Genomic DNA, 18,131 nt, shown 5'->3' on the forward strand with positions numbered 1-18,131 from the left:
GATGATGAGTTCACATTTTTTTGGTCTCATATTGGTGATGACAAGATGGAGGATGTGGATCAGGATGATCAGAGGAGTGCCTCATCTATTGCCACCTCACCTGTCTAGGCAACTTCTGGGTCATCAGAGGTTGAAGAGCAAGCAGGTACCTCTGCTGCCTCCAGTGATAATCTTTTAAATATTTTAAGGGATTGTCCACCTTTTTGCAAGTTAAGGTATATCTTTAAGAAAAGCCATCACTATCTGAACAGCTTTTTGACAATGGCTGTCCACTGCCCTCATCCTGAGGATGCCAATGAATTCAGGAGAGTGCCTGCAGCCACTAGCCAAGTACATAAGTACCTGATGATCAGCTCCCACAGTTTTATTCAACACCAGCCACACACAGGTGGCCCCTTCATGACACAGTCCTATCCCTGCCAAGACCATTTCATATCGTCCATTACATACCCTGCCAGCCACTGTTGCCTTTGTTTGCAGTGGTATTGTCAACGAGAAACCTGGATTTACTTGAACTGTATCATCTTTAGTAACAAATACAAGTTCTGTTTGAGATCTGAGGATTGTTACGTTCAAGTATGGAGGCCTGGAGGCGAGCGCCTCAATCCTGCTTTTTCTGTGGAGCAACATACTGCCCCAACTGCTGGTGTGATGATCTGGGGAGTCATCATATACGACAGTTGTCACCCCTAATAGTGATACGAGGACACTAACAGCTCAGCTAAATGTGCAGGACATCCTGCCACATGTGTTCCTCTCATGGCAGGGCTGACAACCACTGGGGTGGTGATCGGATGAGCCATTGCGTATGACAGTCATCACCCCTAGTAGTGATACAAGGACACTAACAGTTCAGTGATATCTGCAGGACTTTCTGCCACCACATGTGTTTCGCTCGTGGCAGGGCTGACAACTGGCATTTTTCAGCAGGATAATGCTCTCCCACATACAGTAAAGGTTTCCCAAGAATGTCTCCACCAGATTTTAATACTTTCTTGGCTGCCCGGCCACCAGATTTATTTCCAATCCAACATTTATGGGACCAGCTGGAATACCGGCTTCGTCAACCTACGAGTGTGCAGGATCTAATGGCCCAGCTGTAAGATCTATGGGCAAGTGTGCCCCAGGATACCTTACAGAACCTGAATGCCTCCATGCCCAACCTTCTCAATCATCTCATCTGGTATACTAGAGCCTTCTTTCAATTGTACAGTTTTACCCCATAAACGTCTCCTTTCACTCTACTATTGTAATCACATAAATCATCTTTACATTTACATAGAAAGTTTCATTTGACTCCAACACTTGGTGCATTTTTTTATTTGTCAATGAGTGTATAAAGCAGGTTTTGGTTAGCACTTTGGCATAAATGCTAGAGAAGTGTGACAGATTCTGCATTTCAGACAAAATACTTAAAAGCTTGCAACTCACGACAAGGGTCCTTATTCGCTTAGGAGTCCCTAAAATCTGAATAAATAAAAGAAAAAAAAAAAGACACAACAGACACATATCTTATCTATGTCCAATAATTCTGTCGTGGCTGCCAGGTGACTGCTCCCTCCAGGGACACAAAGTAGTCACCATATTGGTCATGCATAGGCATGTAGGAGTGAGACTACAAAACTCTCTGCCACAGGATGCTGGTATGGTTGATTCAAGACGTCTGGGTGTCTTTCTTGAACGTGAAAATATTGCCGGTTATGGACAATGGATTTTTGGAGAAGGGACGTTGATCCAAAGATTTATTCTGGTTATCATAGTGAAATTGGATTCGGGAAGGAAATTTTTCCTCTAATTTTGGGCAGTTGGCAACCACCTCAGAGGAGTTTTTGAATTCCTCTACTTTGGACTAGATAGACCTGTTTCTTTATTCAACCTATATAACTATCAGGTTTTTGAGACACAGAATGAAATGGAGCATCTGTGGATTTTTTTTTTTGTTTACCCAGTTACTGCAAATTCAATTATTTTCTTTAATTCTGTTGCATTTATTACTGCTTGAACAAAGATCAAATACTGATATGGCCACATGTAAAAAATAATCGAGAAAAGAAAAAAAATCGGACAGTGTCCTTTCATTTCCACTATAACCCTCTGGATTGTCCTGCCATGTGGGTGGAGGTATGAATACAGTTAGAAGAAGCAAGGTCCAGGTGGAAAATTCTTCTTCACTACATCAAAATGACTTCACCCCTGTGTGAATTCTCTCATGTCTAATAAGATCCGATTTATCTGTGAAACATTTTCCACATTCTGAACATGAATACGGCTTCTCGCCTGTATGGATTCTCTGATGTCTAATAAGAGTTGATTTATCTGTAAAACGTTTCCCACATACCGAACATGAATATGGTTTCTCTCCTGTGTGAATTCTATGATGTTTAACAAGACTTGATTTATCTGTAAAATATCTCCCACATTCTGAACACGAATACATCCTCTCTCCTTTATGATTCTTCTCATGTATAATCAAGTTTAACTTATTAGTAAAACATTTTCCACATTCTGAACAGGAATACGGCTTCTCCCCTGTGTGAATTCTTGCATGTCTAGCAAGTTGCGATTTCTGCATAAAACTCTTTCCACATTCAGAACATGTGTATGGCTTCTCTCCGGTGTGAATTTTCTGATGTGCAGAATGGCTTGATTTATCTGCAAAATGTTTTCCACATTCTGAACAGGAATACGGCTTCTCTCCTGTGTGAATTCTCTCATGTATGACAAGATGTGATTTATTTGTAAAACATTTTCCACACACTGAACATGAATACGGCCTCTCTCCTGTGTGAATTCTCTCGTGTGTAACAAGATGTGATTTACTTGCGAAACATTTCCCACATTCGGAACATGGATGTGGCTTCTGCCTTGTGTGAATTTTCTCATGTGTAACAAGACTTGGTTTGTCTGTAAAACATTTCCCACATTCTGGACATAAATATGGCCTTACTCCTGTGTGAATTCTCTTGTGCTTATCAAGGCCTGTTTTACGGGTAAAGCATTTCCCACATTCTGAACAGGAATACGGCTTCTCTCCTGTGTGAGTTCTTCTGTGTATAAAAAGACCTGAGTGGTATGGAAACTGTTTTCCACAATCCCAGCATTTAAACCTTTTTTCTTCTTTCTGATCTGGACTTGTGGTAGCAAACTGTGATTGGTCAGAAGAAGGTTCCTCATGCTTAGCAGGATTATATGATAGATCTGGACTGTGAGGTTGTATGTTACAAGAAATCATGCTTTCTCCAGAAGAGCACTGCATGACATCTTCATCTTCTTCTTTATAATTTAGTGATAACATCAAGCTTTCCTCACAATCGTTACTGGGGTTTTCTGTTAGGATAAAAAAAAATAATAATTAAAGCCAAGGTATTCGAATGTATAAATATTATTATTAGTCTAGAAACACACATGTAGTTTTTGAATAGTTTTTTTTAGCCAAAGCCTGAAGGGAATCCTGCAAGGGATGTATCAGTGATAGCGTCTCAGTCCCTGGTAGCCCGGGCCCCTATTGTATCCGCCGACATTGCTGTTTACAGCGATGCCGGTGGATTAACCCCTTCTATGCTGCGGTCCGCCGTGGTTTGCGGTGGGTGAAGCAGTGCATCGAGTCCCCACGCTGCTGTGGCTGGGACCCGAAGCGTGACAAGGCAGCCCAATGCCATGCAGAGGCATCGGGACCTGCCTTCTACGGGTGCCTAAGGCTGGGTCTCCTAGGCAACCTGTTTGTGTACTACTCATTGTAGTACATGAACAGGAAATGCATTACAATACAGATGTATTTTAATACATTGCAGAGGGGATCAGACCCCCAAAAGTTAAAGTCCCAGAGTGGGACAGAAATAAAGTTTAAAAAAAAAAAAAAAGAGTAAAAAATAGTGTTTTGAATAAAAAAAAAATTTAGTTTCAAGTTAAAAAAAAAAAAGCCCCTTTCCCCTGATTTTATAATAAAAAGGAAAAAAAAAAAAAGAAAAACGACCGTCTCTATAAATATATCACATGATCCACCCCATCTGATAGACACCATAAAAAAATTAAATAAAAACTGTGTAAAATAAAAGCCAATTTTGTCACCTCAAATCACTAAAAGTGCAACACCAAACGATCAAAAAGGTGTATGCCCCCAAAAATAGTACCAATCTAACAGTCACCTCATCCCGCAAAAAATTAGCCCCTACATAGGACAATCGTTCAAAAAAATCTAAAAACTATGGCTCACATATTAGATATCGCCATGTCTGTAAAAACCTGCTCTATAAAAACACCACATGACCTAACCCCTCAGAAAAGGTGTAAAAAAAATGACATTTTTTTGTCACCTTACATCACAAAAAGTGTAATAGCAAGCGATCAAAAAGTCATAAGCACCCCAAAATTGTACCAATCAAACCGTCATCTCATCCAGCAAAAAATGATACCCTAGCTAAGAGAATCGCCCAAAAGATAGAAAAACTCAGACTATAGTGACACTAAAACATGATTAATTTTTTTTAATGAAATTAGTGTATAAAACTTATTAAATAAATAAATAAAAAGTATACATATTAGTTATCGCCACGTCCGTATAAATCTTCTCTATAAAAATATCAAATGATTTAACCCCTCGGGTGAACACCTTAAAAAACAAAAAAACTAACAAAAAAAAAACTGTAAAAAGAAACTATTTTGGCACGTTACATCCCAAAATGTGTAATAGCAAGAGATCAAAAAGTCATATGCACCCCAAAAATGTACCAATCAAACCGTCATCTCATACTGAAAAAAATGAGCCCCTACATAAAACATTCTCCCCAAAAAAAAATATATATATATGGCTTTCAGAATATGGAGACACAAAAAAATCATTTTTTTCCAAAAATGCTTTATTATGTAAAACTGAAACAAACAACCCAAAAAAGTATTTGGCATTGTCGCGTCCGTAACAACCTACTGTATAAAAATAGCTCATGATCTAACCTGTCAGATGAACGTTGTAAATAACAAAAAATAAAAACTGTGGCAAAACAGCTATTTTTTTGTTACCTTACCTCACAAAAAGTGTAACATAGAGCAACCAAAAATCATCTGTACCCTAAAATAGTACCAACAAAACTACCAGCTTATCCCGTAGTTTCCAAAATGGGGTCTTTTTTGGTAGTTTCTACTCTAGGGTGCATCAGGGGGGCTTCAAATGTGACATGGCAAGTTAAAATTATCCCGGTGAAATCTGCTCTCCAAAAACATTATGACGTTCCTTTCCTTCTGCAGTTTTTGACCACATATGGGGCGTTTCTGTAAACTACAGAATCAGGGCAATAAATATTGAGTTTTGTTTGGCTGTTAACCTTTGCTTTGTTAGCGGAAAAAAATGATTAAAATGGAAAATCTGCCAAAAAAGTGAAATTCAGAAATTTCATCTCCATTTTCAATTAATTCTTGTGGAACACCTAAAGGGTTAACAAAGTTTGCAAAATCAGTATCTGATGAGACCTACCTGAGGTATAACAGCCATTACTACATGTCTCCAGCCTTTATAGTGTAGTAGTAATGTCATCTATAACACCCAGCATCTGATGAGACCTACCTGAGGTATAACAGCCATTACTACATGTCTCCAGCCTTTATAGTGTAGAAGTAATGTCATCTATAACACCCGGCATCTGATGACACCTACCTGAGGTATAACAGTCATTACTACATGTCTCCAGCCTTTATAGTGTAGAAGTAATGTCATCTATAACACCCGGCATCTGATGACACCTACCTGAGGTATAACAGCCATTACTACATGTCTCCAGCCTTTATAGTGTAGTAGTAATGTCATCTATAACACCAGGCATCTGATGTCACCTACCTGAGGTATAACAGCCATTACTACATGTCTCCAGCCTTTATAGTGTAGTAGTAATGTCATCTATAAGACCCGGCATCTGATGTCACCTACCTGAGGTATAACAGCCATTACTACATGTCTCCAGCCTTTATAGTGTAGAAGTAATGTAATCTATAACTCCCGACATCTGATGTCACCTACCTGAGGTATATCAGCCATTACTACATGTCTCCAGCCTTTATAGTGTAGAAGTAATGTCATCTATAACTCCCGGCATCTGATGACACCTACCTGAGATATAACTGTCATTACTACATGTCTCCAGCCATTGTCAGTATAAAATGAGCCTAGTAGTTACAAAAAAAGGGGTTCACTGCCCAGAGTGCTTCTTTACTGAAGATATAAGGTGGAGCCTCTCCTGAAGAAACCTCCCAATTCCCTTCCTCCATTCATTATTCCATACCTGTGATGACATTTTCTGGAATGTCCTCCTCCACCTCACTCCTACACGGGGGATCGCCCATCATCCGCTCTTCTTCATCCTCGACTTTAATAATAGTCAGATCTTCCCACTGATTTGTCATCTGTAACAATTCAGTACAATACAGCAGACAGGTGGGAAATCTAACAGATCCACATAAGAGACCCCCACAATCTATTACCCCTCTATGACTGCAGGACCCCCCTATATTGATGTGTATAGGGCTCAGCTCCATCTACCTGATGGTTCTCTGGGAGCTTCTCCTCTGGACAGTCCTGAGAATACAGAGGACGGGGACATCTCTCTGGTGGATTTCTTCTCCTGGATCCATCTGTGGAGACACAAGCACACAGTGACTGAATACACGGCCTCCTGTAGATCTGTCTATAGATCAGACTCTTCTCTTAGTTCCTTCACTTCCAGGTTTAGTGATCGGAGCCTAAATAACAATGTTCTGCTCCTCACCAGCTTTCTGCCAAACCCCAAACTAATCCAATCACCTCACATAGAAATCCCAGGCCTGGAGCTGCTTTTCTATCCAGAGACTAGGCTTTCACTTCTTCCTCAGAAGGGTGGCCATTTTGAGCAGGTGGAAGACACATAATAATAATCTTTATTTATTCAGCGGTTTATATTTTGATAGCAGATCCACTTTAAAGTTTATAACAAGATGCTCGCCTATGCAATAGGCTACTTAGGAGTTAGGTGACTCACCCAAACGCATCCACACACAATGCTGTAACCTTCTGTCAATTGAAGGCGGAGGGAAGACCACACTACAGATGCACAACAATTACAGGAACGCACTGTGGTCTACAATACGATAGAGACACTATAGCACACCGACTTTCAATGGTAACACAGGAAAGCCGTACTTTGAGGATGTGGGAATGTTTAGAACAGTAGGGAATGACTTATTAAGTGTTCTTGCATGGCAAGACCACTTACTGTTATCTCACATATACAGTACAGACCAAAAGTTTGGACACACCTTCTCATTCAAAGAGTTTTCTTTATTTTTATGACTATGAAAATTGTAGATTCACACTGAAGGCATCAAAACTATGAATTAACACATGTGGAATTATATACATAACAAAAAAGTGTGAAACAACTGAAAATATGTCATATTCTAGGTTCTTCAAAGTAGCCACCTTTTGCTTTGATTACTGCTTTGCACACTCTTGGTATTCTCTTGATGAGCTTCAAGAGGTAGTCACCTGAAATGGTCTTCCAACAGTTTTGAAGGGGTTCTCAGAGATGCTTAGCACTTGTTGGCCCTTTTGCCTTCACTCTGCGGTCCAGCTCACCCCAAACCATCTCGATTGGGTTCAGGTCCGGTGACTGTGGAGGCCAGGTCATCTGGCGCAGCACCCCATCACTCTCCTTCATGGTCAAATAGCCCTTACACAGCCTGGAGGTGTGTTTGGGGTCATTGTCCTGTTGAAAAGTAAATGATGGTCCAACTAAACGCAAACCGGATGGAATAGCATGCCGCTGCAAGATGCTGTGGTAGCCATGCTGGTTCAGTATGCCTTCAATTTTGAATAAATCCCCAACAGTGTCACCAGCAAAGCACCCCCACACCATCACACCTCCTCCTCCATGCTTCACGGTGGGAACCAGGCATGTAGAGTCCATCCGTTCACCTTTTCTGCGTCGCACAAAGACACGGTGGTTGGAACCAAAGATCTCAAATTTGGACTCATCAGACCAAAGCACAGATTTCCACTGGTCTAATGTCCATTCCTTGTGTTCTTTAGCCCAAACAAGTCTCTTCTGCTTGTTGCCTGTCCTTAGCAGTGGTTTCCTAGCAGATCTTCTACCATGAAGGCCTGATTCACACAGTCTCCTCCTAACAGTTGTTCTAGAGATGTGTCTGCTGCTAGGACTCTGGGTGGCATTGACCTGGTCTCTAATCTGAGCTGCTGTTAACCTGCGATTTCTGAGGCTGGTGACTCGAATGAACTTATCCTCCACAGCAGAGGTGACTCTTGGTCTTCCTTTCCTGGGGCGGTCCGCATGCGAGCCAGTTTCTTTGTAGCGCTTGATGGTTTTTGTGACTGCACTTGGGGACACTTTTAACGTTTTCCCAATTTTTCGGACTGACTGACCTTCATTTCTTAAAGTAATGATGGCTATTCGTTTTTCTTTACTTAGCTGCTTTTTTCTTGCCATAATACAAATTCTAACAGTCTATTCAGTAGGACTATCAGCTGTGTATCCACCTGACTTCTCCACAACGCAACTGATGGTCCCAACCCCATTTATAAGGCAAGAAATCCCACTTATTAAACCTGACAGGGCACACCTGTGAAGTGAAGACCATCTCAGGTGACTACCTCTTGAAGCTCATCAAGAGAATGCCAAGAGTGTGCAAAGCAGTAATCAAAGCAAAAGGTGGCTACTTTGAAGAGCCTAGAATATGACATATTTTCAGTTGTTTCACACTTTTTTGTTATGTATATAATTCCACATGTGTTAATTCATAGTTTTGATGCCTTCAGTGTGAATCTACAATTTTCATAGTCATGAAAATAAAGAAAACTCTTTGAATGAGAAGGTGTGTCCAAACTTTTGGTCTGTACTGTATATTCTTATTATTATAGCCAAATTTACCACCCTAACTCCTCCCGCAGTTTTTACACTACATAGACAGTAATATACCGAAACGTGAGGATTGTTCCCGATTGGTGTGCTATTACTTTGTGGAACGTTTTGCCGAATGGTTCACAAAATATCAGAGTTTTTGTGGTAAAATTGGTCCCATAGGGATGAATGGCGGAATTTTCAAAACTAGAGTGGGAGCTGACAAAAGCTAGAGTGGGAGCTGAAAAATCAGGACATGATTTCTAAACTGCCACCACTATCAAATTTTTAAGCCCACCTACACACCTATCTTATATCAAAACGTTCAGCTATCCCTACTGCTACTACAAATGTTCACGGCTAAGCCATAGTCCTGATAGTTTTCACAATATGACCATTTGTTTGCAACTCACCCCATTGAGATTCATTGAAACTCCACTCTAGCCACCTCAAATTTGAAGGGCAATTTCTAAACTGCAACTGTGCCTTCAAAATGTAGGTCTGGGTCTTGTAATTCTCACAATATAAAGCTCTTCACTGTAGGATTTATAATTTTTTAACTACAACCGTTTGAAGATGGAACTGCCAGTGAAGGGAGCAAGTTGGAGCAGTTTGTTTTTAACCGTTCTTCTCTGCCCTTGCTGTAGAGTGAGTTGCCATAGGAACCCAGGTGTGTGAGCAGCCAGCAGAGTGACAAAAGCTAGAGTGCGAGCTGAAAAATCAGGACATGATTCCTAAACTGCCACCACTCCCTCATTTTCAAGCCCACCTACACAAATGTTTTTATAAATGTATGTTTTAATGTAGCTGTGAAGCACTTTGGGCAACAACATTGCAATTAAATGTGCTGTATAAATAAATAAAAGTTAAAATGCATTTCTCCCTCAATCAATTGGTTAGTGTAATGTTTACTATCTTTTCTCCCTCAATCAATTGGTTAGTGTAATGTTTACTATCTTTACTCACTCCAAACATTCCACAGTTACTCTGCCCACTCCATAAAGTTACTCTGCCCAGTCCAACCTTCCCACAGTTACTCCAGCCACTCAAACCACACATAGTTGCTCAAGCCACTCCACCCAGTTACTCCACCCACTCCAGTTATAGACTACTGGTGGAGGCAAGAACACTTCACACAATTTCCCCAGAAATTGTAGCTTTTCTAGTTACATTTTGATATTTAATATATAAAAAGTACAGTGCTACAAGTTAAAAGAAGATGACAAAAAGACTTACACATAATAAAACAAAACAGAATTTGATTGGATAAGGATCCACGCTGGGAGCAAAGCTGAAATCCGATCAGTCCTGCATTAGATGTCTCTCGTGGCTCTGACCATGTCTGGTTTTCAGTATGCAATTTTTTTTTTTCACAAAAATGTTTTATTGTCAGAATGGCAATAGTAAAATACATCAGTTTCTTAGTGGACGCAGCCACATATGATGGGATAAATGTACATAATACCAATAATGTGTGGACGCAGCCGCACTTGCAATGCCATATTACAAACATTAAACAATCAATTTGTCCTACGGCAACCGCTCGGGTGCTGCCTACGTAGGACGGAGACATTTAATAAAAGGTAACAAAGGGGAAAGGACCTTCAGAACACATAAGACAAACTAAATAAAGGGAAGGACGGGAAAAGGAAAGAAAAAAAAATAAAAAGAAAAATAAAAATGGTAAAAAGGATGGTCAGCTAATTAGTGTCATTAGAGCACCAGATCCATGTAAAAGAGCCTTTCTATGGTCAGATGGGAAGGGCTAAGTTATCTAGGCATTTTGCCAGCCAGGGAGACCAATATGAGTGGAAATAGCGTACCCTGTCAGTCCGCTGGGCCCAAAGATGTTCGAATATAGCATGGGTAGAAATTTTGTCTATGAGATCACTCTTGGAAGGGATTAAGGACGATTTCCATTTTTTAGCAATTAAGAGTTTAGCTGTTAGTAATATATGGCAAATCAGCAATCTCAATTGTCTTGGAATCGTGTCAAGATCCAATGAGAGGAGTGCCATGGCCGGGGAAAGCGAAAGTTTGTGCCCTGTCACCTCTCTCATCAGGTCCCCAACTTCCATCCAGAAGGGTTGGAGCGTGGCACATTCCCAGAAGATATGCAATATGTTACCTGGAGATTTCTGACATCGCCAGCACACATTATCAACATTGGGATAAAATCTACTCAATTTGGAGGGAGTAAAGTACCACCGAGTGAGTATTTTGTGATAGCCTTCTAATAGGTTAGAGCATTTAGTAGCGTGATGTGTGATTTTGATCGCTGATAGCCATTTAGATATCGGGAATGAGGTCCTTAAATCCCTCTCCCAGTTCATGAAGTGTGCCTTTTTGGACAAGTGTGCATCTCCCATCACGGTTTTGTATATTGCATTTGTGGGAATCTGCGACGCCCCTTGGGTGCACCGCAAATAATTAAGAAGAATAACTGGTAGCATTACCACTCTGGAGGGCCAGTTCGACAAAAAGTGAGCAATCCTATAATAGTTGTACTGGTAAGAGTCAGGCATCTTAAAGGAAACCTGTAAGTCTGAAAACGACCTCATAGTATCATTAACATAGAAATCATTTATTACCTGTATCCCCACCTTTCGCCAGCCACTCACTGAGAAATCATCTATATAATATAGTATGCAATTTTTAAAGGGGTCTTAGCTGACCACCCTACTCTCCTCTTAGTCACGTGACAGGGGCTAGCTAATTACATGGAAAAGGTGGAAAGTTTTATGGCATAATGTATTCTGAGGCACAACCTCTTGTAGGCTTCTCTGAGAAGGATAACGTGACTGAGAAGTTATGCAGAAGGGAGGCAGTGTAGAGATGGTACTAGGTGTATGCTCAATCTGGTGCAGCTAGCAGCAAAATCCAGGAACCCCACAATGCTTATTTCCCTAGACGCAGAAAAAGCCTTTGATACGGTGCATTGGGGGTTCCTGGGTTAGACGCTCCAGACTTTTGGTCTGCGTGGGAACATTCAGACAGCTGTATTGGGCTTGTACACAAATCCAACCGCCTCTGGGTTTATGTCAGACACGTTTAGAATCCCCAGCGGAACACGGCAGGGGTGTCCATTGTCGCCGCTAATATTTGCGCTGATAATGGAGCCTCTGGCGGCCACAATCAGAACCTGCTGCCAAATTGAGGGAATTAAAATAGGCAAGACGTCCCATGTGATCGGGCTATATGCTGACGATGTATTACTGACCTTAACAAACCCAGAGAGTTCTTTGGCTGCCTTAACTTGCGTGCTGAACAAGTTTTCAAAATGCTCGTACTATAAGCTCAATATCACTAAAACTAAAGTTTTGGATCTCTTTATTCCGGAAGGCACTGCGAGCAAGCTAAAACAACTCTATCCTTTCCAATGGGAAGATAGATCTTTCACATACCTAGGGGTGGAACTCGCTCGCAGTGTAGCGGAAACAATTTCCATTAACTTCAGAAACCTACGGGCGGAACTTCAGGCTGATTATTCCCAAATGGCAGCTCTCTTGGATGGCGCGTATTAACACAGCTAAAATGCTCTCCTTGCCAAAAGTATTATACTTTTTCAGGTATAAAAAAATCTTACAGAACAAGCACTGGAATGGTGGAGTCGTTCACCAGACAACAGTCCCTGCCTGCACTCCTAGCTGCCTATAGCATGCGCATGCTTTAGCGTTCCTCTCTCCACAATGCAAGCAACGCTATTTATTTGGTCACATCTTACGGTCGCTCTAAAACTATTCAACATCCCAAGGGAAAAATTTCCCTTAATTTCACTAGCATACCTTACCCCGGACTTAGACTTAACAGTGTGGTCTAATAGGGGAATACACCATCTCGGTTGCTTATATTCAGGCTCATCCCTGGTAGACTTTCAGTTTTTACACTCTAACTACACTCTAGCCATTCAAAATGGCTGACTTCAAAATGGCCACCATGATCACCACCCATCTTGAAAAGTTTCCCCCCTCACATATACTAATGTGCCACAAACAGGAAGTTAATATCACCAACCATTCCCATTTTATTAAGGTGTATCCATATAAATGGCCCACCCTGTACTATATCTTTCAAAGCCCACTGATTCACCTTCCCACTTCTTTTTTCACTTCACTGCACAAGTGTCCTTCTAGATTTATTTGGAAATCAAGGCGACACAGAGTAGAATTTGACTTATAAATCCGGATGACGGGTGGGATAGGGCTCCCTAATTTTTAATATTACCACCGTGTGGTGCATGTTAATAGGGTTGTAGATTGTATTCGGCTTCATTTATTGATTATACAGAAAGCCCCAAACCCTAAGCTACGCTCTCAATTTGGGCTTAAGAGGTTTTTTCTTCATCCTTGACTCCTTTTCCACCGCCGCTTCTCTGTATGAAGGACGTTCTTCACTCTTATGATCATACTTGGAATATTACCATCCCTACCCATCTCATATCTAACCACCGGCCCATATCCTCTTTGCTTAGCAATGGATCTTTGCCATTGGTGGAAGAATTCTGTACTTTCTTCAGGTGCCCCCCTGTCATTCCTACTCTCCCATAGAATGTTGACCTCCTTACTGAAAATTATTATCTCCATGGATTATGAAAGACCTCTGACAGGTTTGAATCTTTACTATCCCAGCAATGGTACCCTAGAAAAGCTATCTTGGCTGCGTATACCCATGATTGATACCACTGTTCAATCCTCAGAAGTCATGGCCTTCTAAAAGCATGGGAGAGAGATTTATACCTGACCTTTACGCCCTCCCAAATACTTTCTATCCTTGAGTCACCTAAAGCCATCTCCAGATGTCTACGACTAAGAGAGAATTGGCTGCAAAATCCTTCTCAGGTGCCACCTTACTCTGAGTAAAATCTCTGAATTTGATTCCTCCTACCCAGATACGTGTGGTGGTCATGCCCTACTGTTCAGTCCTTTTGGTGAGAGGTCTACAATGCCACTAACTCCATTTGCAAGTTGTCGTTCACATTTGAATCAAGTCAGCTAAATTTGCTCCTTTTCCCAAGCAAATGTGACTATAGTTAAGCATTTACTGGCAGCTGCCGTCTTCTCATCTCCAAACACTGGCATCAGACTAGTATCATCCCCCTAACGGAATGATTTGACCAAATTTAGAGGATGGAGGAAATGGCGCACTGGGAACATTGGAGGATAGAGAAATTCTGCAAGTTAAGGCTATCTTGGATCTCTAATCTGTATTTGAAAATTAAGAAAAAGTTTGAAAAGAATAGAATAGACACTGTCTACTGTTAATCCCAGAACTCTCTGATCGCCTGCGTGGGGCCAAGATCTTCCTGACGCTGGATCTACACGTCGCTTACAATCTTATACGGAGAGCGACAATACTCGTAATGGTCATTGCGAGAACCTGATTACCTCACTACAGCTCAGCAATGCTCCGGCCCCAGGAATTCGTAAATGATATTTTCCAGGACCTCCTGTATTCTTGTATCAGCGTCTATCTGGAAGACACATCACAAGTCATGGTGCTCCAGAGATTAAGAGAAAACCGCCTGTATGCCAAACTGGAGAAGTGTGTCTTTGAGAAAAGGTCTCTCCTATTTCTGGGGTATATTATTTCCGACCAAGTGGTACAGATGGACCCTGAAAAATTATCTGCAGTACTGAATTGGCCAGGACCCAAGGGCCTTTGGGCTATTCAACGCTTTCTTGGATTCATGAATTCCTACAGACAATTCCTTCCCCACTTCTCTACTTACGATCATTTCTGACTTGACGCTGAAAGTAATGAATCCCAGAAAAAGAACTACTGAAGCAGAATCATAAACAGGCTTTTGCTGCAGCTCCTGCCCCTCATTGTCTTCTTAGAAGTGGACGTGTCCTCCACTGGAGCCAGGCCTGTACGCACTCAGAAAGCCATTGCTGGCAAAATGGTCACTTGTGGGGTTTTTCCAAATCCTTCTGCGCAGCCGAACAAAATTAGTCAATAGGAGACAGGGAGCTGCTGGCCATAAAGCTAGATGTGGAGGAGTGGCGTCATCTGCTTGAAGGTGATAATCACCATCATCATTTACACCAACTATAAAAAATGTGACATATCTTCAGTCATCTCAGAGATTCTATCCCCATCAGGCACGTTGGTCTTTGTTTTTTCAGTTACATTTCGGCCCTGCTGACAGGAATGATAGGGCAGATGTCCCATCCAGATATTTTGATTCTTCTGACCAGGAGGAGCTCAATCACTGTGTATGGTCTCCATTGGTCCAATTCAAATTAAAGATATCCGTCCTGGAAAGACTTACGTTCCACTGGGCAGATGGCCCGGGGCATAAATCCAAATTGGCAAGAGATCCAGGGGTTTGTAAAACCATAGGATTTATCTCCAGACATTATTGGTGGCCATTCATTCATCAAGATGTGGAAGACTTTGTATCTGCTTGTGTGAACTGTGCCCAAAACAAATTGTCCAGACAAAAAACAGCCGCCCGACTTCTGCCTCTACCTGAAGCTTCAAGGCAACATGGAATTAATTTTATTACTGATCTTTCTTCCTCCTCCGGATGTCCAGTAATCCGGGTAGTGGTGGACCGAGAGGCGGAAACTAAGTAATGTTATCCAGACCACCAGACTAATCTGACAATGGAGGACTAAGCCCCAAAGGCCCAGTACTTATACTGCAGACCCCTACTCCTGCACCACAGGCTGCTCCATCTGCACTCAAAGCCCTCACCTTCTCCTGCACCACAGGCTGCTCCATCTGCACCACCAGCCCTCACCTTCTCCTGCCCCACAGGCTGCTCCATCTCCACCACCAGCCCTCACCTTCTCCTGCACCACAGGCTGCTCCATCTGCACCACCAGCCCTCACCTTCTCCTGAACCACAGGCTGCTCCATCTGCACCACCAGCCCTCACCTTATCCTGACCACAGGCTGCTCCATCTGCACCACCAGTCCTCACCTTCTCCTGCTCCACAGGCTGCTCCATCTGCACCACCAGCCCTCACCTTCTCCTGCACCACAGGCTGCTCCATCTGCACCACCAGTCCTCACCTTCTCCTGCACCACAGGCTGCTCCATCTGCTCCACCAGCCCTCACCTTCTCCTGCACCACAGGCTGCTCCATCTGCACCACCAGCCCTCACCTTCTCCTGCACCACAGGCTGCTCCATCTGCACCACCAGCCCTCACCTTCTCCTGCACCACAGGCTGCTCCATCTGCACCACCAGCCCTCACCTTCTCCTGCACCACAGGCTGCTCCATCTGCACCACCAGTCCTCACCTTCTCCTGCACCACAGGCTGCTCCATCTGCACCACCAGCCCTCACCTTCTCCTGCACCACAGGCTGCTCCATCTGCTCCACCAGCCCTCACCTTCTCCTGCACCACAGGCTGCTCCATCTGCACCACCAGCCCTCACCTTCTCCTCCCCGGTTAGGGTTACTCCGCTCCAGGCTACAGATATGGATGCCACTGATATCAGATGGAGGAGGGGGTCTGACACCTGACACCCGCCGATCAGCCGAGGCTGCAGTAATCACCCGAGTGCTGTGGCCCCTTCAGTCGATCAGCGAGGGCCCTGGGAGTCACTCATTATCTCTAACAGTCCCATAGAGGTGAATAGAGTGGCAGCACATGTGACCACGGGGCCCCTGCTCTGGTTATTGTCGGGGCCCCAGCAGTCAGACCTCCACTGAGGAGACGCTTATCTCCTGTGTAGAGGGAGAAGTCTTTATAATGGGGCCTCCCCTTTAAGGGGTCGTTCTTCCCGGGGACCTTTCCTGCAGACCCCGCGGTGAGTCCGGCCAGCAGTGGGAATCATATTTCCCGGATCCGTGACAGACGTTTATATGTGGAGACCAGAAACAAAGAGGGAACCAGGGGGAGGGGAGCAGGTAAGAGGAACAGCCAGGTGTGGGCGGAGTCACTGACAACCCCTTTAAGACTTCACCAATAAGCATAGTGACTGTGAACACATCCATCTACACAATGTGTCTCCTCTTACCTGTTGATGTGAGGGGATCCTCCATCCTGACTGCTCCTCAGAACTCTCACTCCTCCATGGACAGAAAGATGAGCTGAAGGACCTGTGATGACGTCATCATCATGTGATCAGCCCAGAAGGGGCTGGAGCATATAAGTGGAGAAAAGTGGTGGAGTGAAGGACCTGTGATGACATCATCATCATGTGATCAAAGCAGAAGGGGCAGGAGTATATAAATGGAGAAAAGTGGTGGAGTGAAGGACCTATGATGACGTCTACATCATGTGATTATAAGGGGGCAGCGTATAGTAATGAGGTGGTGAAGGACCTGTGATGATGTCAATATCATGTGATATAAGGGGGCGGAGCTGAGTAATAAGGTGGTGAAGGACCTGGGATGACAACCCAGTCATATGATTAAGGGGCGGAGCTGAGCAGTGGAGCCTGATGGTGGCGAAGGACCTGGGATGACACTACAGTCATGTGACATGAGGGGGCGGAGCTGAGCAGTCCGAGGCTTTATCAGAGGCGGTGCAGCTGGAGCAGCAGGTAGACGGCGGGTTCTGAGCGGAGACACCGGAAGTGGGTGTGCAGCGCTGATCTCTGCCCGGTCACTGCTGTGTGTTCCCTGTATACAGAGGATATATATATACAGCCCTCGCTGACTGTGGCCCCAGGATACATTCACACCGTCCCCTGTATACAGAGGATATATATATATACAGCCCTCGCTGACTGTGGCCCCAGGATACATTCACACCGGCCCCTGTATACAGAGGATATATATATATACAGCCCTCGCTGACTGTGGCCCCAGGATACATTCACACCGGCCCCTGTATACAGAGGATATATATATATACAGCCCTCGCTGACTGTGGCCCCAGGATACATTCACACCGGCCCCTGTATACAGAGGATATATATATATACAGCCCTCGCTGTCTGTGGCCCCAGGATACATTCACACCGGCCCCTGTATACAGAGGATCTATATATATATACAGCCCTCGCTGGCTGTGGCCCCAGGATACATTCACACCGGCCCCTGTATACAGAGGATATATATATACAGCCCTCGCTGGCTGTGGCCCCAGGATACATTCACACCGGCCCCTGTATACAGAGGATATATATATATATATATACAGCCCTCGCTGGCTGTGGCCCCAGGATACATTCACACCGGCCCCGTATACAGAGGATATATATATACAGTACAGACCAAAAGTTTGGACACACCTTCTCATTCAAAGAGTTTTCTTTATTTTCATGACTATGACAATTGTAGATTCACACTGAA

At 43.3% G+C, this 18,131-nt stretch overlaps 1 protein-coding gene across 1 annotated transcript in view; it reads right to left on the minus strand.

Annotated features, from left to right (window-relative positions):
- Positions 1-1,312: 1,312 nt before the first annotated feature.
- Positions 1,313-18,131, minus strand: part of LOC122935203 (zinc finger protein 665-like) — an 88,014-nt gene continuing 71,195 nt past the window's right edge. Inside the window, exons 8-9 of the mRNA XM_044290967.1 lie at positions 6,270-6,486; positions 1,313-3,327 (exon numbers count right to left, since the gene is read on the minus strand). Of these exons, the coding sequence (XP_044146902.1) occupies positions 2,177-3,327; positions 6,270-6,486 (1,368 nt within the window). The 3' untranslated portion in view covers positions 1,313-2,176. The remainder of the gene's footprint in view (positions 3,328-6,269; positions 6,487-18,131) is intronic.

This window comes from Bufo gargarizans, chromosome 4 (assembly GCF_014858855.1).
Source record: "Bufo gargarizans isolate SCDJY-AF-19 chromosome 4, ASM1485885v1, whole genome shotgun sequence".
Taxonomy (NCBI): Eukaryota; Metazoa; Chordata; class Amphibia; order Anura; family Bufonidae; genus Bufo; species Bufo gargarizans.